This window comes from Haemaphysalis longicornis, unplaced genomic scaffold (genome assembly GCF_048455015.1).
Source record: "Haemaphysalis longicornis isolate Haplotype H1 unplaced genomic scaffold, Haemaphysalis longicornis Haplotype H1 scaffold_3, whole genome shotgun sequence".
NCBI lineage: Eukaryota > Metazoa > Arthropoda > Arachnida > Ixodida > Ixodidae > Haemaphysalis > Haemaphysalis longicornis.
In genome coordinates this window covers 2,768,434-2,794,002 of record NW_027526335.1, presented here as the reverse complement: position 1 = coordinate 2,794,002, position 25,569 = coordinate 2,768,434, and the positions used below count along the sequence as shown (strand labels likewise).

General features: G+C 46.3%; 1 protein-coding gene across 1 annotated transcript; it reads left to right on the top strand.

The window, feature by feature from the left end:
* Nucleotides 1-129: 129 nt before the first annotated feature.
* On the top strand, nt 130-24,832 carry Hpf1 (Histone PARylation factor 1). The gene is made up of 7 exons (XM_077702130.1): nt 130-406; nt 549-588; nt 679-912; nt 13,556-13,745; nt 15,660-15,758; nt 21,883-22,112; nt 22,285-24,832. The coding sequence occupies exons 1-7, from the start codon at nt 287-289 to the stop codon at nt 22,581-22,583; spliced, it is 1,212 nt and encodes a 403-aa protein (XP_077558256.1). The 5' UTR covers nt 130-286; the 3' UTR covers nt 22,584-24,832.
* Nucleotides 24,833-25,569: the final 737 nt, after the last annotated feature.

Here is a 25,569-nt window from a genome sequence, read left to right as displayed (position 1 = left end):
ATAAACAATTTACTTTCTAAAAATATGTTGCATTCTTTCAATGCTGTACAAAATTAAATATTTGCGTCTTTAACGTGTCAAAGAGCTTTGTCTTATCGCTAGTCGTAGTAATCCATAATAGGAGCAGGCACAAGCCAAACCAGGTCGTATCGTCTGCGTCATTTTGCGCGCGTTTTTGCGCTTCTGCAAAAGGCTGTTAAAAATCCTGTCTATTCTTTGTGTTACGTTCCAAATTCTTTGCCAAATAACCACACCATCCAGTAAGACGTTTGCAATTGTTGACACAATGCCCCCGGAAAGAAAGCGACCTGCGGCGGATGACAAGCGAGTGGAGTGTAAATACGGCTCCAAGTGTTACCGTAAGAGCGCAGACCATTTGAAGAGATTTAAACACCCTGATTCAAAGGTACGTACTGGCTAGCGTTTGCGCCGCCGAACTTTCCTTTTGTCGTACAATGACGCTTCAATTAGCACTATGTGTTCTATACGCCCTGCAAGCTAACCGACCTTGTTTTCTGTTTTGAGTCTACTTTTTTTTTTGTTTTCAGCAATTACGCGGCGACGATGCGGAAGAATCCGTCGATTCACGTGAGTAAAAAGCAAGCCGAAATTTATTGCTTTATTGAAATAAGTTTCGTGTGTTTTTGATGCTAAGTACCTTTGTCTTTGTCAACGCAGCGAAAGTTGTACCAAAAGAACGGGTCACAGCATCAACATCTCCAAAGGCCGCGAGTGAGGGCCACTCGTCATCAAGGGAAACGTCGAACGGGCGAACAGACGTTTCGAGTGAGCTTCCCGCCTCTCCCAGTGACGTCCGGGCATCGATTAAGCAGAAGTTTTTAGTGGAGATGCCTGAAGACTTTTATGACTTCTGGGACTTCTGCAGCTCGCTGAACAAAAAATCGCCCTCAGGTACTGATGTACTTTCTCAGTTGCCGCGCCCTATTGCAACAAGCAACAAAGGCAATGACGCAATTGTATGCTTCGAAATAATTAGGCCATTGGCGGCTGACGTACGTGCACAATATTACCATCGCGCAGGCCAGGAAGAAGCAGTCTTTTAAGCAAAATTCAAAGGCACCTGTGTACGCATATATGCAGGGTAGGTGGGTAAATCTTCACTCTTGGAGGCATTTCATTTGGCAATCATCAATTCCATGGGGTTGCCTTCTGCCCGCTTTACCCTCCCATCTGTTCTCTCTCGCTCTGGACTCGACTGCCTCCTGAGTACTTTTGAAACCGCTGCCTTCTCACCTGCACGTGGGGAAAAGAAAACAACCCCGAGTGGTACTGCTGGATGCTAATGTGGAATAATGTTTCGCCTGTACTGAGAGACGGGGCCTTTCAGTGTTCTTGTATTCAAATACGAACGATGCTGCAGTATGAAATGACCGCTGCAAAATGGAGCCACGTCACAGAAGCATGGCAGTTACCATCTAATTGGCTATACTCGGTTACAACTCAAGAACGGCACCACCTCATGTAGTGTATCACTCCGCCAAAGCGCCGGACCCGTGACGTCAGTGCGCGCGCGTTTTGAAAGGGGTTTGCTATGAATGCGGGATATCGTCTGCCTTGTCTCACGCAGTTTGTTTGTCGTCACTGGAGTCGTTTATAAGCATATTAAGTCCAAAAAGTCACGAGAATGGCTCATGCCATGTTTAAAATATTCCCAGTAATGCCCTACTTGCGCTGCGCAGAGAAACATCCGGCTACGGTGATAAGGCTCAGCGGCAACTTCCGGTGCCGTTCTTAAGTTGTCACGGAGCAATTTTAAAGCTTGATCAAGGGCGATGCTAACAGCTGGTTTGTGGTAACCTAGTCACCAGCGGTAGTGGCCTTGCACTCTTGCCCCTGGCCGTGATAATCGGTTACGCAAGCAGCAAGGATCAGCGGTGGTTCATAAACTCACCCTCATAGACCTGTTGTACCGCATTTTTACACCATGCAGAAAAGATCAAACTGGAAGCATTGATGAGTGTCTGTGGTAATCAGGTGAGGCAGCCTCTTTGTGTGGATTTTGGGAAACCTGTTCGGTTAAGTTTCTGTGGTACGTTTATTTTACATTTGCAGGCTGTTATTGTACATCGTAACAATGTGTATACAAGCTCCACCAATCCTCTTTCACAGTTTGTGACCTCGCAACCCGTAGTGCACCAATAATGCATGTAGCAGAGATGCCTGTTCTTTTAACAGCAGAGCTGTTTAGCAAATTATAATTTTTCGTGTCCGCATTAAAAATACCAAGAAATTGCCGAGCGCATGAGTGCGGGCCTCACGGCGGCCACCCGGCAATTAACAAAACGGAGAAAATGCCAGGCGCTCATGTGTGCCTGCCTCACATGGACTGCCCAGCGTCCCCTGTGCACGTTTGCTAAGCCAAGCATACCCACTTGGGGAGATTGCACCCTCCCCCCCCAAAAAACCTTCATTGTTCGCCATAATCGTGCACTTGCTCGGAACGAGAAAGACATTTCAAAGCATACTCCCCTCCAAGGTGATGTCCACTGATTATCACTTCCAAAAAAGAGGAGGAAGCTCACATTTATAGCAACAAATCGGGAGTAAAGGTCGTTGCGGCGGTGGAGAACCGTGGACTTAAACTGTCGTGATGGTCGTGCAGGTTGCGTGCAGCTTCGCTACCTTCAAGTCCTATGTGTTAGGGTGAGCTTCCTTCACTTTTTTTTATGGTGTTCATCAGTTTTGGCATTATTTAACAACTGCTGAGAGTAGTATGTATTCTATGTTCTCACTGTAATTTACTGGTACAAGATAACTCATTTTTAGGGCATTTTTAGAGGCCTTTAGTAGTAGTGACTGTGTTGATAACGTGGCGGTTGGTATAGGTGGTATTCACATAAAAGTTTAGTGGCCGATTTCTTCTCGTGGCAACACTGAAAAAAAAAAAAAAAAAAATACGGGCCCCTTCGTCTGCACCATTAGCACGCATTTCTCGGCCGGGGCGTCAGCAGACACGAATAATAGCAGTGGCAGTTCATGCTGATGCTGTACTTGCCCTAGAGAGCTCCGCATCCCCATTGGAGAATAGAGCCGCGGTTGTGAAAAGCGGCACGACGCATGAAACGCAGTTGCCTGTGGGTGCAGATACAGACAAGGGTGCACCCGCATGTTGCCCGTGGCAGAGCCGTTCAGTACAAAAGCCAAATAAGCTTCTGGAAAAATGGTGAATGCTCAAGTGCACGCTGGTAGATATACGGCGGTTGTGCAGCGGTGAGTGCATTGTTAGCTGGGGAACTAGCAACAGCTGTCGGCGAGTGGCCGAAGTGGAACAGTGGCATCCATGAATGTATCGTGAGGGACATCGAAGATGAATACCACAGCCAGCCAGTGCTCCTGCTCGGAGATTTTAGCTGCCGTATAGCAGAACTAGAAAGCAAAGACAAGAATGCCTCGGGCTTTCGTAAATTAATTGAATGCTGCATCTTGCCAATTTTTATGGAACAAGCCAAGGAATGTACACGTGGTCCAGAAATACCCCCAAAACAGCCATTGACTATGCCCTCTTCAACAACCTCGCAGTCCAACACAATATAAATGCTCCGTCACTACACATAGCCGCATGGCCTGAGCTGCGTGTGCTCTCACAGTTTGTGTCGGCCGTGACCGCATCTGAACCAGGTGTCAGCACAGCTTCCACAGCGAGCACCGTCCGAGGGAGCCGCCTTGGAACATGGCTGCTATCTGGAAAAAGCTTGTGGTAGTTGGAGATGAGCTTGTGGAAAGACCTGCTTTCTCATTGTGTTTAGCAAGGACCAGTTTGGAGAAGCTAGACAGCTGCAGTAGTGACCACAACCGGATAAAGATGTGCCTGCAAGCGAATCGACCTCAACAAATGCAGAAGAAATGCAACTGCACAGGGGCGACAACCACGCACTGGAAAGCGCAAGATACGGAGGCTTTGATAACCTTTGCATCTCAACTAGTAACAGAATTGGACAAATATCGCACATGTGAAGAGTTTATTGAAAAATGCGTCCAGGCTGCAGAGGAAACCATTGGGAGAAAGAAGAAGCTCTCGTTCCACAGAGCCACTCCCTGGTTCAATACTGAGGTCGAAAAGCAAATAGCAGAAAGAAAAAGACTGTCCAAAAAGCACCATCATATACCACAAAATGATGCAGCAGCCTGGAAGGACAACATAGAACAAAAAAAATTCACGCCATATCCACAGAATGAATGATGATAAGTGGGGCGAAGCTCGAGAGGGGGAGATCATCGGTAACCGTAACTCTCCCGTGAAAGTTCGCCCATTACATCATTAAGAAAGACGTAAGACTGTGTGCGTACATTGTACAAATCAACTTTTATTTTGTTCTTTTATTTTGTTCTTGTTCGTTTGTTGTTTCGTTTCTTCGTTTGTTCTTTTCATTTCATCGTTGTCATGACTGGATTGCGAGGTCCCTTCATTACGACGGCTTTATGATCTGTGAAATGAAGCGAGAGAGGTTCTTGTACTGGCTGCAATGGGAAGTTTGCAAACACTAAGTCTATACACGTTCCTCGGATCGTGGTAGGGTTCATATGGATACATCTGAGTGCGTATTTGAAGAAAGAACTTTTATTTAGGGCGAACTTGTGCCCGAACAAGACGAGAGGAAACGAGCAAAGGTCCTTGCGTCTCGTTCGATCTCCGAGAACGACTGCCTGCATTCGTGGCGTGATCTCTTGCGTGATCTCCCCCTCGCAGTGCACGTGCGCTCGCGCCTCCGTTGGGGAACGCAGACAAGCTCGCGCTCCTGGTGCCGAGTTTGCGCTGCCGGTTGCAGCCGGTTCTTGCGCGTGCAACGCGGCCCACTTTGCGACATCTCCGAAAGCATGCGGCGGTCACGTACCACGAGACACAAGGGATGGACAGACCCATGGCTTTAGGAGCTTCGCCCCTAAAAGAAAAAGTAAAAAGATTGCTTGTAGAAAAATAGACAAAACCCACAGAAAACAAGCGATCTACATCACACAAGAGCGCGAACACCTCAGCGAAAGATTCTAGTTGTACATCTGTTCATTAGGCCCCCAAGAAACAACACAGAAAGTGACAAGCCTAAAAACGGCAACCGGTACCGTTCTGCAACACGACGACAAAATAGAAGCATATTTGACAGAGTACTTCAACAACCTACAAACACAGGTGCAGACAGAGGAGCGTCCAGAAGCAGATAGGCCCCAAGCAATGCAGAACAGACCAGAAGAGTCTCTGCTCCAAGAAATTTCACCTGCAGAGCTGAAGCGCCATATCAGATACCTACAATATCAGAAAGTGGCTGGCCTGGACAAAATTCTCAACGAGTTCATTAAAACATTGCAGTCAAAATCATGTGAAGTGCTCTTCCACTACCTAAACAAAACTGGAAACCCTGCAGGTGCCACAAAAATGGAAGAAAGCACGGATTAAACTCCTATGCAGTTGTAAAGGCAAACCCATCGATTAACTCGGGTAGTACCGACCAATAGCTGTTTTCAGCACACTGCTAAAGCTCTTCTGCACAATTATAAATCGCAGAATCCGAAAATATTGTGTGGAAAACAAGAAATTAGCAGATTCCCATAATGGTTTTTGCCTTAACCAAAGAACAGGTGAGCACTCTTCACATCAACCCAAGCCATGGAAATGAAACATAAAGACAAATCACAACTATTCCTGGCATTCCTTGACATGGAGAGAGAGAATAACTTTTCGAATCCACTTCGAAAGGAGGATGCACAACTTCTCCCCTTCCTCAGGTGGCGGCCAGGAGCCCGTGGGCCCCAGCGGCACCCTCGGCCAGCTGGATCATTTTCTTCTGGATCCGGGGGTCCGTACTGAGCAGCGCGGTCTCCCAACTCAGCGGTCCCCTCTGCCATTATATTCGCGTCGTCTTCCCCCGAGTGTGGGGGATGCTAGGTCATTTGACAGCCTGTTATTGTCGGTTGGGCCCGAGCAGGCCCAGAGCGTATGTGCGAGATCTGCCTTGGCTTCTTTACACCATTTACAATGTGCATCGTACTTTCTGGGGCAGCACTGGTTGTATAACACGGGATTTGGATACCTGTTCGCCTGAAGGAGTCGCCATGCCACCGCCTGCCCCCTTTCTAGTATTTTGTCTGCCGGCGGGTATTTGAGCCGAGAGCTTCTGTAATGGCCCAATATTTCCCTATGCGTTACCAATCGACCGCTCGCGGAAGGCCAGGGGTTTGAGGGCAGATTGACTCCGCCGTCACCCTGTCCGGTTCCCTCCGACCCAGTCGGTGACGAAGGCGCCTCTGTTCTGCCGTCTCCGTGTGCACCGATACACACGGACTCACAGACGCGAGCTCGGATGGTTAATGCTCGAGCTGCTTCGTGAGCGCGTTCGTTGCCCGGGAGGCCCGAGTGTGCCGGCGCCCATAGCAAAGTAATGGGGTTCTTGTTCATTCTACTGATTGCGCTCTCCGATAGAGAGACGAGTACCTTTGTAGCCTCAAGCAACACGCGGCCTTGGGCGAAGTTCCTAATCGCCGCTTTCGAATCACTTACAATCACGACCCTGTCGATGCGAGCTGTGACATCCTTCTCCCCTATTGACCATGCTGGAGCACCGGTGGTGGCCGTTTCGAGGGTGAGTGGCAGCGGTGTGTCATCCTCGAGATGCCCGTCGGCGACTGCAGCTCTGATTGCCAGGGCGACTGCCACCTCCTCGCCTGCCTCGGGGCTCGTTGTCCAGACCGAGCTGGAAGCGACCAGGTTCCCCTCATGATCCCCCACCGCAGCAGCCATTGCGCCGTATCTGCTCTGCGATCTTCGCATGATTTGATAGCCCGCAGCGTCCACGTAGTAAATTCTGTTTACATTTGTCGTGCCCGCTTTGGGCTCGAGCTGCCTCCTAAGAGCTGCCGCTCTGGCCGTTCTTCTCGCCACGACCCTCTGCGGGTGCATGTTTTCCGAGTGAAGGGGAATCTTCAGCACCCGTAGCAATCTCGTAGCAATCGGGAGAGGGTGCTTCTCTCCAAACTGCGACTCGTAGCGGATACCGAGAGAAGCTAAAATGTGTCTGCCCATCCGGCTCCTCGAGAGTGTCTCGGCGTGCGCTATGCGTTGCGCTTCTATCAATTCGTCAACCGAGTTGTGCAGCCCCATGGCCGCAAAGGTTGCGGTCGATGTCGTGATTGGTATGGAAAAAAGGCTTACGATGCTTGAAAGAGAAGATGGGCTAATTGAACTAATGAGGGAGATGTACAGAGACTGCGCTGCCATATACAAACTGGGCAAATACAAGTGTAAAGGAAGTCAATATCAACATTGGATTAAAGCAAGGCTGCCCATTATCTCTAATGCTTTTCAACATCTACATCAATTAACTTTTATATGTCCTTGACAAGGAGGGAGCAGGTCTACGCTTGTCTTCCATCACGAAAGACGGAGAAAAATACACGAGAATAGCATGCCTCGCCTTTGGCAATGACATTGTTCCAGCAGAATCCGCAACAGACCTGTTCGACATCTGCTCATATAGCAAAAAAAAAAAAGACCATTTGAAATTTAACCCAGCGAAAACACATTGGATGGGCATAGATGTAAACGACAAGGAGATCAAAGACCCATTCACACTCCAAACTGGAAAGCTACACCGGACAAATTCATATAAGTACCTGGGCATCCCCATCGGCCACCAGACGAACTACCTCGAACGAGAAGGACACTGAAGAAATCCAACAAGTTGAAAGGGGTAACGTAGCATCTCGCAGGACATTCATATAACCCCTACAGTGTGGAAGACAGAGTACCATCCATAACATACACAGATGATGTGCTGGCCTACGCCAGACCAGCGGTGAAATGCATGGAGCAACACCAAAACGAGCTGAGCCGTTGGCTACTTGAGGCAACTGCTCTCCAAGCTCTGCCATCACAGGCGAAATGGGCTGATCCCCCACCAAGTCAGAGAAGCGAGGGCAAAGCTACGCTACACCAGTAGGATCAGATTCATGCTAACCACAAATTTCTGAAACGCACATGCATGCATGTACGGTACAGAAATTTGAAAACCGACTGTATAAAAAGACTCGCCAGCCTCGAAATGAAGGTCAACCGAAATTCGACAAAACAAAACATGAAGCTAAATCAGAACAGCAGTGGCAACAGATGATTAGTAAGTGCGAACAAATTAACCTGGCAAAAAGCAAAGCCTTGCCGAGTACTGCAAACATAGGGAAGAGCCAGCGCCGATGCCATCCTACCGTTGTGACAGAGACAACGCCCTACTGTTCCAGGCATGCACGGGATCCCTGCTCACGCAGCAAAGGCGACGTGAGTTATTCGGCGCGGACCACGGGAGCACAGAACAAGACGATAGAGCATACACTCCACGAATGTCTAAAGCTAAACGGCAAACATCAAGAAGCGACTACATTAGCCGACACGCTGGCATTCACGGGCAAAAGAGCAGCAAGCCTCGCACACCAAGCGGTCGTTGGAAGCAATGCTGCTGGAGCCTCGGAAAGGTCTCCACTTGGCACATTTCTTGCATAGATGAGCAAGTGGGGAGCTAAGTGGACCGAGCCGCCAGACCAGCCGACAGCCGTGCTCTTCTGGTGTAACTGGACCGGGCACGGAGGGACTGGCCTTCCCCGCGTGCGTGTGAGCGCGCAAAGTACCTGTGTACCCTTTAACACCTGTGGTGCCTCCTTAAGGTGGTACAAGAAAACTACTGTGCCAGGAAAAGTTCTGGTAGTGCTGGTGCAATTAACTCTATCCCAGACACCACACCACGGGTGGCAACAATTGTTCTTTTATGGAGTGCAATTTCTCCATATGTGCAAACGTGTGTTCCAACTCCCTGTGGCGCTTGAAGTGCCTGCCTTGAGTCAAAAGGAATCAGTACCGCGAATAGCCCAAGTGGAAGCGTTCGCCGATAGCTGAGCGATCCTCTCATTGACAGGGTAAACCAAATTACATACTTTGACGTCAGGAGAACCCGAAGCGCACGACTTTCTTGATGTGTGCCTTAACTTTAGTTTAACCCAACTTGTAACAGAACCAACTCGCGTAACTCATACGTGCGCCAATACCCTTGATTTAATACTAATGGATCACCCTGAGAGCCTTTCGTCCATTTCATATCTTCCAGAAATTAGCGATCACAAGGTAATTCATGCTGAGTTTATGTTCAAACCGGTGTCTCGTCAAAAAAGTAAAAAAAACTATACGTCTTTATGACAAAAGAAATTACACAGTTATCATTGATGAACTCCGCTCTTTCTTTCCATCATTCGAATCATTATTCCAAAATAGATCAGTGCAAGATAATTAGAAATTATTTGCGGACAAAGTGGATTATCTTGTGAGCAAATATATACCCACATTTAATTTCCAGGCCGACACTCAAAAGCCGTGGTTCACCAAAACGTTAAAATGCCTAGAAAACAAAAAGAAACGCCTCTTTCATTCAGCCGAACAGAAGGGAAGCCAATGCGCATGGGAAAAATACTATGTAGCTGAACATGACTACCTAGGAAAGATATGCGAAGCAAAGCACTCTTTCTATAACTATAACTTGCCGAACCTTCTAGAAAATGACCCACGCAATTTTTTTGAAATAATCAACCCTCACCCAACTCAATTGACTAACTTCACCGATGATGCTGGCAGACCAGTGAGTGACGTTGATTGTGCAAACATCTTTAATAACGCATTTGGATCAGTGTTCACAAAAGAAACAGACCTTCCATTATTCATGCCGACTTCCACTATCGAACTCTTCATGCCATCCATCACATTTTCCGTGTCCGGTATAATATCTACAATAAACAACCTAAACCTGTCGTCCTCCGCTGGTGTAGGCAATATTAACTCCAAGCTCCTTAAAAACACTGTAGATGTCTGTGCCGAATACTTATGTTTATTGTTTTCGCAGTCACTCGCAACAGGCCAACTGCCCGACGATTGGAAAAAAGGGAAGGTCATTCCAGTCTTCAAAACCGGTAACAAAAGCTCGCCTCTAAATTATCGTCCCATCTCCTTAACTTCAGTGCCTTGACATTATCAGTTTCCTTGACAAGGTTAATTTTTTTCATCCTGCACAACATGGCTTCCGAAAAGGGTTTTCATGCGAAACTCAACTAGCACTTTTTGTCCATGACCTTCATTCCAATCTCGATAACAACCTTCAAACCGACGCCATATTTCTAGATTTCACCAAAGCATTCGAAAAGGTACCCCATAAACGCCTGTTACTGAAACTTTCCCACTTAACTCTTTCGTTACCACGGAAAAATTGACCGATTTTTAAAGGTCCAAGAAAACATTTTTTTTCTGCCAGAAAAAACTGGTCAGGCACTAATTACAGGAACAAAAAAAGCGGATTATTTAATGGCCTTTCTATAACACCAATTTTTAATTACTTTCATATATCATAGTTGCGAAAAAAATACCAAAATCATAAGTTTTGTCAGAATGTAGAAGAAAAAAATGATAAAAAAGGAGTTGTGTATAACAAACCAATGGTAGTAGAAAAATATTAGAATATACATTTTGTAGGGAAACATTTTAAAAACACGCCCTAGAAAAAATGTCGACCTGCGCGGAGCAGTTTTTTAGATACAAAAAAATTGTTAGCACGCTGGTGCTCGTGTCGTGCGGTGAAGCCCAACCTTCAATTCAAAATGTGCAATTTCGGGTGGTTCCATAAAAGAAATGTGGTGGTTTCACATTATCCGAGGCACCAGTTTGCCCCCACATAACGTAAAAACATCATGCCAATGACTGACTTTGCATTTACAGCCAGCACAATATTTGGGACAAGCACGCGATGTGGAAAAACATGCATGAAGTTGAAAACGGAACTCCGTGGTTGATGCTTGTTGATGTTCACGGTCAGTTATCTCTCAAAACATAAAGTTGAGCTTTATTATCATCTTCTGACTCGCAATTGTAGCCTTGCTTGCAGGAATGAGGTGCGATGCGCTATAATCGTGCCCTACAAACTTTGACTAAGTAGCTCCGCACGACGAGCCTCCTCTATTGCAGTGCCGCCTAACACTTCTGAAATGAAACAGTACAAAAACTTGTCGGAGACCACGTCCGAATAGACAGTTCAACTACGGAGCAACACTACACCCCCGGAGATACCCTCGTATGGAAACGATACTGGAAGGTGAACAGCTGGCAGTGTGTAAGGCCGGTTTGAAGCGCTGTCCTCGTCGGAACAGATATCTGGCGACTGGGTGTGATCTTTTGAGTTGCATCGGAAGTTCTTATCGCGGAAATCGGGTTAGGGTTCAGTGAAATCAGGAGCAGCATGCTTTGTTCCAGGATCAGTCACGGATGCTCAAGGCGCCATGGCAGGTAGCCTTGAAGTTGGGTAACTGCGTAGTAGCGCTAAATATGAATTTCGTGATGCAGAAACGAAACCGAAACTGTTGTAAACTTTGCGAACGGTCCTGGCGTAAGTAGAACTACCACACAACTTAGAACAATGTGCGCAAAGGCAATAAAACTGCCTAAATTCATAAAGTAGCTTTGGAAACAGGCACTGCTTGACATTTTTAGCCGATTTCTGGGATTATTACTGTCAGAGTGCAAACCTGGCAATTGAAAATCGTTTCCTGGTACATCATTCATGCCCTGATAACAAAAAACAAACGCTGATGCAGAATAATTACGAGTGGCACACATTCTTCGTTGGTAGCAGTGACGAGTGATGACCACGCCCCTTTTTCACACCCAGGTGATTCAAAAACGTGACAAAAATCACATTTTTGTTTGAAAAATGAAAACAAAACTGATTTTGAAAGGCCATTTTCTGATGTAACTCAAAACAGCTTTACTCGTTCGAGCAACGCCTGGAACACTAAGAAAAGGCACTCCCAAAGTATCGTTCAAATGGAAAGATTTTGATTAGGCGTGGTAACGAAAGAGTTAAACTTACACCCCGCAGTCTTAATCTGGATCCAAGAATTTTTAAATAACCGTTCCCAATCTGTCCTTGTAAATAATCAGCTCTCCAATTTTATTCCAGTTACATCAGGTGTCCCTCAGGGTTCCATCCTTGGCCCCTTGTTATTTCTAATATATATTAACGACCTCCCAATGAACTTAACTTGTAACATACGCATGTTTGCTGATGACTGTGTTTTGTACCGCACAGTAACTAATGTATGCGATCAAATTAGCCTCCAATGTGACCTTAACCATGTACAGCATTGGTGTGAACACTGGCAAATGGAACTTAATCTTAACAAATGTAAACTTATGTCGTTTCAGTGTCGCCATAACCCGCTGACCACTTCCTGCATAATTTCTAACACTAATGTTCAACTTGTGCAATCATACAAATACCTTGGCCCAACTTTGTGCAGTGACCTAACTTGGACTGAGCATATCCGGACTATCATTGCAGCTGCTAATCGTACTTTCGGCTTCCTAAAATGTCATCTGCGCAACGCACCTCGCCATGTAAAATTACTAGCTTATCAATCCCTCGTAAGAAGCAAGCTCGAATATGCGTCGTCAATTTGCAGCCCACAACACGCGTATCTCATTACTGCACTCGAATCACTTCAAAACCGGGCTACTAGATTCATTCATTCCTCATATGCCTATCGCATTAGCGTGTCATCTTTAAAAGTAGAAATTGGCCTGTCCCCTCTGTCTTCCCGCCGCCGCATTGCTACCCTTTGCTTGTTTCATAAACTTTTTCACAGTCCACTTGCAATCGAACCTTACATCTCCCCCCCCATTTCGCAGATCACATCGCATTGGCCATATCTTTCAAGTTACCCGTCAATGTTCCCGCACCGTTACTTTTGCTGCCTCATTTTTTCTTCGTGCAGCAAAAGACTGGAATGACCTCCCCCACCATATTGCAGCAATCACCTGTCCATCAACACTTATGCATAGCGTCACAAGCCATTTTTCAAACTAATTCATGGCTTTTTTGTAGTTTTTTTTGTAACCCCACCCCTTATGTAATGTCCCCCCGGGGACCTGTAAGGTAATAAAATGAAATGAAATGAAATCTGTGGCCGATACCAAAACACGGCAGCTAGAATCGGCTGCTGGCATCTGGCAATCACTTCACTCGTCTCTTGTGGCAGGTAGGCTGTATAGGGTGCTACGCAAAACAGTAGTTAGCGTCGAGGTGATGCTTTTGGGCTCTCTGGGACAGCCTCTTGCGTGCACCGCCATACCCGAACCCACGTGTGCCCGTTGCTGGCATGCATGCCACGCTAGTGAGTGCAACCCATATGCTACTCATCTCTTTTGGTACATCGTACATTGTTTGGGCTTGACTTTCATGCTAGGTTTGCTAATTGTTACTTTGTGAAGAAGAATGTGGGGATAAACGTCTATTCGAGCAAAAGGGTGTAAAGACAGTGATGTGGTCTGCCTCCTAGGAGGCTGCAAGCCATCACCGAATTCAGAGCTTGCTGCACCAAGGCTTGTTGAAGCTCCGGGGTCAAATGCAGAGCAGGTACGAATGGGTTTCCGGGGCTCGTTGAGGCTATGTGGGCGGCAAGAGAAGACGATGTGATGTGTTGTGAGGGGGGATTTGAGGCTGGCTTTCTCTCTTTTTTTTCCCAGACGCTCTTTATGAGCTCCTTGGTTTGAAACTGGTTGGCCCGTTTGATGTGTTGGCTGGGAAACTGACGAACAAGAGTGTCAAGACATCAGATGACTTCCTTTGTCACTGGCGCTATTATTACGACCCACCGGAAATGCAAACCGTCCTAAGTGATGATGACGAAACAATGTACCACATTGGATATTTCAGGTAAGGTCCCCAAGTATGGACGTGCATGCTTACACCTATGTGTAACACAAAGTTAACCTATTGTATCAGTTCACCTTGAATTTTGTTACTATTGCGAAATTAACTACTGGCTGCTGTTAAATTATTTGCTGCAGGTGTAGAAATGTTTGGCCGCAGTAAAACCTCACTATAGTGAAATGTGCCGTATTGAAGGGATAGATGAGGCAAAGTAATCGCAATTTCTGTTTTATCAATGGTAGTGCATGTAAACAATGCAGGGGTTGAAACAAAGCAATGTCTGCTTTCCCTGCAACATTATTGTAAAGAGGTTTTACTATATAATAAACTTGAACACCTTTAAAATGCAATTTTCACCTATCTATTGTGTGGTAACTCCAATAAAGTAAAACCTAGTGATTTATTTTTTTGGTTGCTTTTACTATTGACCACAACTTACAGTTTTGTGGTAGTACCTCATAACAGGCTAAGCCAAAAGCTGCTTGAACACTTTCGTGACCGTGGAAAAATTGGTTGTTTCGGGTAGTCCAAGATATATTTTTTTCTGCTTCAGAAAATGACTGATGCTAGAGTGTAAGGTATGAGATGATAGAGGAAGGTAGGGCTTTCCAACAGTGTTAATTTCAGACAGATTTATTACGAATATTATAAAAAAAAAATATCAAAACAAAAAGTAATGAATAGAAAAAAAAATGATGAAAACATCAATGCAAAAAAAATTGAAATATACACTTTGAATACAAGGCCCTTATAGAATAATGCTGCACATATGAGCTGTGCAAGTAACAGTTATTTACATGCATAAAAAATATAAGCACTAGTGACTATCATGCCACCGTGTGAAGCAGTTTGTCGACACGGTGAAACAAAGGTTGGCTTCACTGTGCAGCCGGCGCCCAATTGTCCCGGCCAAATGAAGTTGACACCCTGCAGATTAGAGCTGTGAGTTCTAGAACAGGCCAGGTATGCTTACATCAGCGCGTGGCAGCGATAGAACGACCCGAGGAGAAAGCGAAACTTGCTGGTGGATACCTACTGACGTTCCAAGGCGGTTTGACGCACTTTCGCCACCCGTACTGAAGTCTGACGGATCGAAGTCGTCTGACGTGTTTGTGCTGCTACCGTCATCCAGAGATTACAGCTCTGATTCATCGGAATCTGTCAATATTTGCCGTTCCCGTGGAACATTGGCCAGTGGCATCGATGCTGCAACCGAAACGACATGCGCCCGACTGCAAAGGACCTTCAAAAATCCCCCGCCACGGTGGAGAAAAGAACCTCAAAAGTGAAACTGATGAAATACTTCCTCTTCTACTTCCTTTGGATCGCGTCAGCTGTCCAGAAGCGCTCGAAGAGCGCCAAAGTTCGAATTTGTATTCCTCGATAACATACTATCGATGGGTATAGGTGTGGTCATGAAAGTCTTAAAACACAGTAAATTACGTTTGTATTTTGGCTCAAATTAGGAGGGAAAAAAGAGAAGTGGAGTTTGGCTGGGCATGGAATGCAGAGAGGTGACCACTGTCACTCTAACTGAATAGCTATGCAGAGACAGGCCTAGAGGTAGAAGATCAATAACCTGATTGAAGAATGAGCAAGCAAATTTGGCTGCAAAGAGTGGACTTGGACAGTGCAGCGTACATGCAGTTAGAAGTGTATGGGAGAGGCCTTCGTCCTGCAGTGAACACGAATAGGCTGCTGCTGATCATGAGATTTCTATTTTATTCCCGCTGGGGTGAATGTGGCTGAACTGTTTTGCTGCACAGTCGGTTTGATCCCCAGCAACTGCAACTGCACCTCTGATGTGGGTGAAATGCTGCGAGGTCAAGGGCCTGACAGCATTTCACCTACATGCAGGACATTGCTTTAGGGCATGGTACGTGGCCGCCGAGAGGTGATCCATTTGTTGTGTTCCAGGGATGACCCCGAAGAAATGCCTGTCTTCTTGGCTTCCAACGTTGCTTCGAAGGGCTGCAAGATCACCAAGGTTGCCGGGAACTTGTTTGCTTTACTTGGGTAAGGAAAACATTTTGCAGCGGGTACTTCAGAGCCGTATCTTACCGTATGGTAGCATCTCGAATTAGGCTAGATTTGAGGAGGGACCGTAACAAGCTGGTATGAAAGAAACCGATTAATGAGCTAACAGTAAGACGTAAAGTAGAAGAATTCGGGAACGCACTGCAGAACCGATATTTAGCTCTTACCGAGGAAGCAGAGTTTACAACGCAGGAAGCCAGCGACAATCTTACACGCATTATCACAGAGTGCACAGTAGAAGTCTAGACAGGATACTGGTAAACTTTCCCAGGAGACGAAAGATCTAATTAGGAAACGGCAAACCATGACAATCTCCACCCCAGCTGAGAGAATAGAACTAGCGGAGCTTTCGAAGTTAATCAATAAGCGTAAGACAGCTGACATACGGAAGTATAATATGGAGAGGATCGAATATGCTGTAAAGAACAGAGGCAGCCGAAAGCAGTGAAGGGGCGTCTAGACATAGGGAAAAAATCAGATGAATGCACTTAAAGATAAGCAAGGCAATGTCATCACAAATAGCCATAGTAGCTGAGGAGTTCTATGGGGATCTGTACAGTAGCCGGGACATTCAGGATAATGCCGAATGAGAAAGTAGTTCAGAGGTTATAGACACCGCACCAGTAACGACATGAGAAGTAAGGAAGGCTTTGAAAGAAATGAAAGGGGGCAAAATACCTGGTGAGGATCAGATAACAGCAGACATTTTGAAGGATGGCGGGGAAATTGCACTTGAAAAACTGGCAATCCTGTACACGTAATGCCTAATGACCGCGAATGTACCGAAATCTTAGAAGAACGCAGACATCATCCTAATCCATAAGAAAGGTGACATGAAGGACTTGGAAAATTACAGGCCGATCAGCTTGCTGTCAGTCGTCTACAAGGTACTTACCAAGGTAATCGCTAACAGAATTTTTGCCACCTCAGATTTCAGTCAACCTAAAGAACAAGCACTGTTCTGTAAAGGCTATTCAACAATGGATCATATTGACATGATCAATCAGGTGATAGGGTAGTGCGCTGAGTATAGGGACCGGGCAGCTGGACGGGTGGCGCCACCACTCGGCGCTCCCCTCGTCACTGGAATGAGCCGGTGCATTGGACTACACAGCCTCCTGTTGTTTTTGTCGTGTTTGCTTCGGTGCTTTGAATGTTTTGGTGGTGTTGTGAGCGTATATGTGCGGTGAAACAAAGTCTAGACAGATGCATACCTGCCAGGTTTCCCGAATTTTCCGGGAGACTCCCTAATTTTCATGGTTTTGTACGATTGTACGACTGAAACGAAAATCTCCCGAAAACGCACCCGTCTTTGGCCAAATCTTATTCCCAGTCTGGCCACAATGCACCGGAGGTATACCTGACAATCCAACCCGACACCAATTGGCATTGTTATCAGTGAAGTGCTTAAAAAGCGTAGTTGGCCATGCGCAGACGGTGAACCTGTTCTTCCCATTGTTAGTTTACGTACTGTTTATAGAAACGCAGCACCGCCGCCGCTTTCATTTACACACGAGCATGGCCATTCTGAAGATTTAGCAAGTGTAGCTTGTTAGTTTAGACGAAACAACAAAACAGTTCAGTTCCTGCTGTTTTAAGTGCAATGCACTTCTTAAGCGACCCTGAACCTGCGTCCACCGGCGATGTCCGCGCACGTGGAGATGGGCGCGCGCAGCCTGGCCGCTGACATAGCACATACCCATGTGGGGGATTGGCCAGGAATCTCCTCGTCTTCCTTGGCAACGGGGGGAGATGGGCGCGCGCTGCCTGGCCGCTGACGTGGCACATACCCACGTGGGGGATTGGCCAAGAATCGGGCGTGATAAGGGCTAATGCACCTGCTTAAAGGAGTACTGACACGAAATTTCAAAGCTGAGATCCGCTCTAGCAATCAAGTACAACGACAACACAAATAGGTGTCTGTGAATAAATGAATCTTTCTTTCTTTGTAGTTGTGTGTGTGTGTGTGATCTCTCTTTCGCGAACATTACCGAACCGCGCAAATTCAACTCGTGCATTCACACTTTCACATTCTTCCCCTCGGGGAAATGCGGGGAATTTTTTGTATTGCGCTTGGCAGTACTATTTCCAGGACTCTCTGTAAAGGGCGGCGTCAGCCACGTCGAACAGTTAAGTGGTGTAGCTTGTTGGTAGTTTGGACGAAGAAACAGTTCATTTCCTGCTATGTTGTAAGTAAATGAAAAAAATGTGTGTAAAATTTACCCCCCCCTCCCACCCCACCCCCTCCGGTCAGATCTCCCTAATGCCATCCCGGCAAACCTGGCAGGTTTGCAGATGTGTTCGTTCTTAGATGCAGTAATAACTACGTAAACTTGTCGGACGCTTCTAAAGTTGGGTATCAGCTGCAATGGCATGAGCGCTTTTTGCAGCGATCTGCGCTTGGCTACACCCGTTCTGAGTACGAATAAAACTACTATTAGTAGTATTATTTTCTTCTTAAAATGCACTAACGGCTACGCAACTAACGGCTACGCAAACTTATTGGATTCTTGTAAGGTTGGGAATGGGCTATATTGACAAGAGCGCTTTTTGGAGCGCTCTGCGCCTGGCTCTGCGCGATCTGAGTAGGAATAAAACTATTAGCAATATTATTATTCATTTCTACCACTTTAAATTATCTTCACTGGTTGCAATGACTACGGTTTCCACGCCAGCCTTAGCGCTGGGATACCTCGATATGTGTGCTTTTAATAGAAAGGCACCTGCATACAAGATGGATTACCCTGTAGCCGTAGAAATGTTGCTGTAGTTTACACTTCCTGTAACCGTGAGCTTTGTGCCTTCGGTTTTGGTGAGCAACACGCTGACAGCATGGGAGCCTGAAAGCCGAAGTGGAAATCCCACATTTGTGGTGGTCATTTTATCAAGGGCCAAAGTTATTCACCAACTTAACAGCCCAAGCTACAAACCATCCACCATCCCTCCTCCCCTTCCCGTTTTACCACCTGCGTAGAATAAAGGCTGGCACCGATAGTTAAAAAATGTGGCAGTGTTAACGTCAGCCGGTGTTTTTTAATGCTTAAGTATTCTTTACAGAGTACCTAAAACAATCGTGTAATGCCCGGTTAAGACACCAAAAACGCGCGATTAGTTGCCTCAAATATGGGTGCATCAGCCCGAGTCCTACAGCACAGACACATTTCCGACACGCTGGACAAAGTTTAGATTTGGAGAGGGGGGCATGGAAGTTCAAAATTAAACAGCAAAATCATCTAGCCCTCCGTCTAATGATTATGATGGTTGAACGCAAAGCTTTCTTCCTGCGAAATCGAATGGGAAATGGTCAAATTCAAAAACGCTGCGATCAAAAGACCAAACTGCGTGCTAGTCAAATTCGACGCTCAACTAGTCAAAGCTTAAATCCAGAAGGCAACCAGGGAAACCCATACGATAGAGCTTTGCGATAAACCCTCATCGTCATTAGACGAAGGTGTGCGTGATTTTGCAAGCATAGGTGGCAGCTTGTAAACCGACCACAGCATTCAGTTGTGAAGCTGAGTACAGGTTTCGGGCACCCTCCTGTCTTGCGTCCTTCAGCCACGCAGGAATTGGTTTTTGAAAAACCATTTACCAACTATCCACCAACCATTGCAATTCTTGTAAAGCAATGCTTCTCCACGACAAGCAATAACGTTCTACTATCATGCGGTGTTTATTCTATCAACGATTCCTGATGACTGTAGTAAGAGCATTTCTGTGAAATTAAACACGTTTCAGCCATAGGTAATGAAGTTACGGAAGCGTCGTCCATCACAATTTCTGTTTTGAGGTAAATCTTAGAAGACACCCCGCAACTTTGTCTTTCACTTGTGCACGACGTCGACGCCGTTTCGTCATCCACTGCCCAAGGCCAGCGCCGCAGCATTCGTGGATCGGTTGCACACTGGCTTTGTGGGAGCATTTAGCTGCAGTATACTCCTCGATACGCGAAACTGCATGCAGGCGTAAAAAAATTGCATGAAGCAATGACCTTTCACTTCCAGCTTGACTTCCAGCTTGGCGCATTGAGCGTCGTCTGTTATTTATTTGTAAATACTGAGTATGGGCGTAAATCACACACATGGCATGCCTCGTAAACGTCGCATCCACGCTCAAGATTTACCGATCTGAAAAATGCACGTGGGGTTACGTACGCTTTGCAAGCCGCACCGCATAAAAACGACAGAAAGCCATGCACAGTTACGCTGCGCTGACCGCCACCGGCATTCCACTGACGAGCGCTTCGCCACGGGCGGCGCTGTTCGCTGAAGCGATGGTGGTGCCATACAACGGCCGCCCGGTCCCAATACTGAACCCCTATATATAGCCTTCATAGATTATGAGAAAGCATTTGACTCGGTCGAAACCTCAGCAGTCATTCAGGCACTATGGAACCAGGGTGTAGACAAGCATTATGTAAAAATACTAGAGGATATTTAAAATGGGTCTATAACTACCATCATCCTCCATAAGGAGAGCAGTAACATACCTATAAGGAAGGGCGACAGGCAAGGAGACACAATCTCTCCCATGTTATTCACAGCATGTTTACAACAAGTATTCAGAACATTCGATTGGGAACAGGTGGGAGTAAGGGTTAATGGAGAATACCTCAGTAACCTCAGATTTGCTGATGACGTTGCCTTGCTAAGTAACTCGGGGGACGAATTGCAAAGCATGCTTTCCGCATTGGACGAACAGAGTAGAACCATGGGCCTGAAAATTAATATGCAGAAAACTAAAGTAATGATCAATAACCTCGGTAGAGCACAGCAGTTTGAGATAGGTGGCGAGGCAGTGGAAGTGGTAAGCGAATATATCTACTTAGGCCAAGTTGTGACCCCAGACCCCAACCATGAGGCAGAGATAATCAGAAGGATCAGAATGGGGTGGAGTGCATTCGGCAGGCATTCTCAGATAATGAATGGCCCCCTAACATTGCCCCTGAAGAAGAAAGTGTATGACAGCTGCATCTTACCGGTACTCACCTACGGGGCAGAAACTTGGGGGCTCACTAAAAGGGTTCGACTTAAATTGAGGACGACCCGGAGAGCGATGGAACGGAAGATGATAGGTGTAACATTAAGGGAGGAGAAGAGAGCGGAGTGGGTCAGGGAACAAACGCGTGTTAAGGCCATATTAGTAGAAATTAAGAAGAAATGGACGTGGGCAGGGTATGTAATGTGAAGGCAAGATAACCGTTGGTCATTAAGGGTAACAGAGCGGATCCCTAGAGAAGGCAATCGTTGCGGGGGGGGGAAGGGGGGGGGGGGGGCGGCAGAAGGTTAGATGGGCAGATGAGATCAAAAAGTTTGCGGGGATAAATTGGGCGCAGTTAGCACTGGACCGGAATAACTGCATATTAATGGAAGAGGCCTTTGCCGTACAGTGGGCGTAGATAGGCTGGTGATGATGATGATGACTTCAAAGCATAATTTTTTCCAAGCTTTGATTTTTTTTAACTATTGTCAGCTGTTGATGGTATCTCTTATGAAATCTGCGAGCAGTTGCAACATTATCTTGTGCTTTTCACTTGTACGCTTGTGTCAAAACGGTGCTAAGCAAGAGTCGTATGATGACTGTTGAATAAAGGTGTCAAGCAGGCGCACAAATTGTTCACTACCTTTCTTCACACTCACTCCTGTTCTTCAACGACCCATCATGCGATCTACCCGCGGCTGTGGCGCAGTGGCCAAGGCGTTGTGCTGCTGAGCACCAGGTCGCGGTTTTGATTCCCGGCCGTGGCGGTCGCTTTTCTGATGGAGGTGAAAAGCAAAAACGCCCGTGTGTACGAGATTTCGGCGCACGTTTAAAGATCCTCAGGTGGTCAAAATTAATCCGGAGCCCTCCACTACGGCGCGCCTCATCGCCTGCGTTGCGTCGGCACGTTAGACCCTACAATCTATCCATCTATCCATCATGCGATCTGAGGTGGGGAGAACGGAACTAGAAGCGCCACCCCCTTTTATTGGCCATATTACCTCTCCCTCTACGTCTGTGGGCACTCCTGCTTGCAGTGTTTTTTGAGATTTCTCAAGTCTGTGGTGGTAGTTGCCGTGCTTGTTTCTTGCGATGCCAAGTCTCGTCTCCACTTGCCTTCCAGCAAGGAGATTTCGAAGGCCCTGAAAGGGACGGACGACGCCCAGGCGAAGGCCAAGCTGCGCAAGCTCAATGGAGCCCTGGTGGAGTTTGCCGAGGACAAGGGTTACCAGCTGCAGGAGACGTCCAAGAAGCGGCCCCAGCCGCAGTCCGCCACTTTCCATGGAGCTGGTCTGGTGGTTCCTGTTGACAAGAAGACTGAAGTTGGGTACCGCGAGATGCCCATCTCACAGTGTAAGTGCCTCCCTGCCTGCTGCAACTGGCTGCAGTTTCTACGAAGAACGTATTCGGCCAAACTTTAGAATAGTGCGTTTCGCCGTACAATAGTAGACAGGGCTCCAGTTTCAAGCTCGGTTTGCACATTTTTCGCATCCAACTGAGCCTTTTTATTATGCACCTTTTTCAGCTGATCTGCGGAAGTTGCTGGATAAGTTTTCTGGAGATGAAGCCAGCACGGGGAGCCATGTGGACAGGCTTCTGCAGCTGACCACGTGGATCAACATTGCCAACGATGAGTGCGACTATGGCATGGGCCTCGAGTTTGCCATTGACCTCTTCTGTGCAGGCCACCCCAGCTTGCACCCGACCATCGACATGGTGGCGGGCATTGCTTACGATCTTCTCGGCCGGGAAGCATTCGCGCGCATTCTCAGAGCCCACCTCAAGCGCAGGATTAAGACTCCTAATGTGAGCGTCCTCAGCTAGGCTGCTGTTACCTAGCCTCGAGTCTGCTTTTGGCTGGCATTCACAGTGCAGGTAACCCTTTGGGCACGGAAAAGGCTTCTGGCAATGCTTGCTGGAAATGCCAAGTTTATTTAATCGCGCAGGTTTGTAACCCAGCTGTGAGCAAAATTTTTGCTAATTGCATGTCATGTATGAATATTTATAATAATTGCAAAAATATAGTTGACAAAAGTGAGCTCTGCTGCAGAAGTCGTAAGTGGCCCGAGGAAGTGCCAGCTGCCTTTCACAGCTGCCTCAAGAAGTGGGACAAAAGGTGCTACGCCGGCTGGCCCCGTGGCTTGGTGCCCCTTCTGCTTGTCCACCATTTAGTGGTTAATATGTCTGTTCACAGAGTTTATGGGACCTGCATGTACCCACAATTTGTTACGGTCTGCTCCTCTGACTGGCAGTGACCACCTGGGGATCTTTGACATGCGCCGAAATCTCGTACACGCGGGCGTTTTTGCTTTTCGCCTCCATCAGGAAAACTCTGAACTTGAGCTACACATTAAGTGCAGTCCTGATGAAGTCATCAGGCATTGTTCGTAGCACTTTTTCAGTGTCCGTTTAAAGCATTGTAAAAATCAGTTGAGGTACTGTGGAATGTTATTACGAGGGCATCGAGCAGCTCGTTGTGCAAGAAAGATGCTGTGCCGGCCACATGGCACCAAAGTTCAGTTCCTGAATTCCCATTGGCCGTGACATGTTCCATGCTGTGTGCGCACAGAGAAATTGCGCACTGCTAAGCAATGCCTGGACATCTGGAGGACTGCATGAAAGGCAGCTGTTTGATACTCTAACAAGCACCGCTCCTGTCGCCCAGTGGCACATCAGTCACCAGTGTGGAATGCTGTTTGGTGTTCAATAGGACATTCACATTTTTTCATTCACAAATAACAAGTTGTTAGGTGTCTTTGGAGTTCCTTTCTTTTTTTAAGTCGCAGCAGTGTAGGCAAAAGTGCTGGACTTCTGGAAATCGTCTTCTGTGCTCAAAGAATTAATCTTTCATGATGGTGCACTTCTGAAGGCATGCCACCAGTTGCCCTAGACAGAAGTTGTATGCTCTGTAGACGTCAAAATGTGCCCTTGTTTGTGGTGCAAGCTTTGTACACGCTGCGTTATGCTTGAACTGGGAATGAATGCTGACTCTATGTGAAACTGTCTAACTCAAAAACTTTTGTTACTTTTTTTTTTCGATGGCTTTTTATCCACAAATAAACTGCATTAACTATTAACAATGGGTCTTTCTCCATACAAGTGTGAAGCAGGTCCTTGCTCCACATGGCCTACAAAGGGGTGATTGTTTCTTTTTGCTGGTGAATATGGATGCACCGCTTCTGAACTCTATATTGGATTAAAAAAAAAAAAAGCATCCAGTACTGCTTTCAAGATTTTTGCACAACAGCTGCGTAGTTTAAGCACACTAATTACTTTAAAAAAGTAGTAACGTGCAGTTATATACAGCTGTCAGTGGTTCCTTGTTCACAAAGGCTAAATCTTGCCTGAAACTGATAACTGGTAATCACACAGAGCCTGTTAGCGTGGGAAAAGCTCTGTCAGATTTAGCTACATTTGGCAGTGTTACATTGCATGTCTTAAAATTGCACCCAAGTTTTCTGCTGTGTGCTGAAGGCAAATAAACTACAGCCCCTAAAGAAAGAGGCCCAACTTAACAGCTCTCCTTCAAGTGCTCAGTTTGCACCCCCCCCTCTTCTTTTTTTTTGCTTCTTAGCACTCGTGCTTTTTAAGATATTGTACTCCTGTGATGATCTTCGTTGTTTCAGAGTTTTGTCAAGGTTGGTTAATTGAGCCTTTTGCTGATTAAGTAGATCATGAAGGTCTCAAAAGTAATCCTTATCAATAGGGCTGTTGGTGAGATCAATAACTTTTTTTGTATCCCCCTTTTCTTGTACCTTCAACACATGCTACAGTTCTTGTAGCATGATAAGGCAATGTGTGCCTGTGTTCAAATTACTGTGCAGTATAGTTGCACTGACTGTTCAAGCTCCTTCAAGCACTCCACATTTAAACTTCCTTCAAAAGCATCCTGTAAAACTATCACTTCACTTTATCATTTAGTACAGTTCTTCTGTATTCCGATCTACAGTTTCTCGCAACTTCACATATAATCATTTGTTGCCGTGTTATGCCCAAAGAACCTAATTTGCACAATTTCAATTCTGCCCTGATGCTACTGAATTGGCTAATAAATATTTGCTTGTTCTACTGCATTGAAAGCCTGCTGTTGAAGCCGGATTTCTGTGTACTTGGCATATTGCAAAAGTCTTGTCACTATCGTGGAGTGTTTTCAGTGTTACTATCTTGTCTGATGATGCAAATTCTATGCGCAGTTTTTTTATTATTCCTTTTTATTCTGGTCGGTACAGTCAATGACGCTTGAAAACTAACTCTACAGTAGGTGTAGGCATGGTTTATCGTAGAGCTTAATTTGGTCAAAATACTCACAGCTAGTGGTTTGCAGTTATTAACTAGGTTGCATGAAAGACATAGGAAAACAGGCCTCATTCTGTATAGGCGGCAATCTTATATGAAATGCCCCCACTACAGCACTTTCTTATCCTAAGCACCATTATTATAGCATAAAACAAGCTGCTACAAACACCAGTGAACTTGCTGACTCTGGTGAGGTCAAGGATGCACAATATCGCCAGTAAAGTTGTCCACTTGGCCAGTGTCATGGCGAGAGGGGTTGCATTCATCTGTGTAGTAAGAAATGCGGCTGTTTGTCCGAGAGAAGTGCAAAACTACGTCTACAGGCTTGCTGCTCTTTTCCCAATTGTCTCAAACACATCTCATGCCGGTGTTTGTTATAAATCAGTGGTCAGTAATCGTGAATAAGCTTGGGCTTACTGGACCGTGCAGGGGAAGTGGAAGACGGGCAAGGTGACGCTGTCAAAGTAATTCTAACTTTTTTCATGTCCTTAATGCATTTGGTCTTTTGCATGGC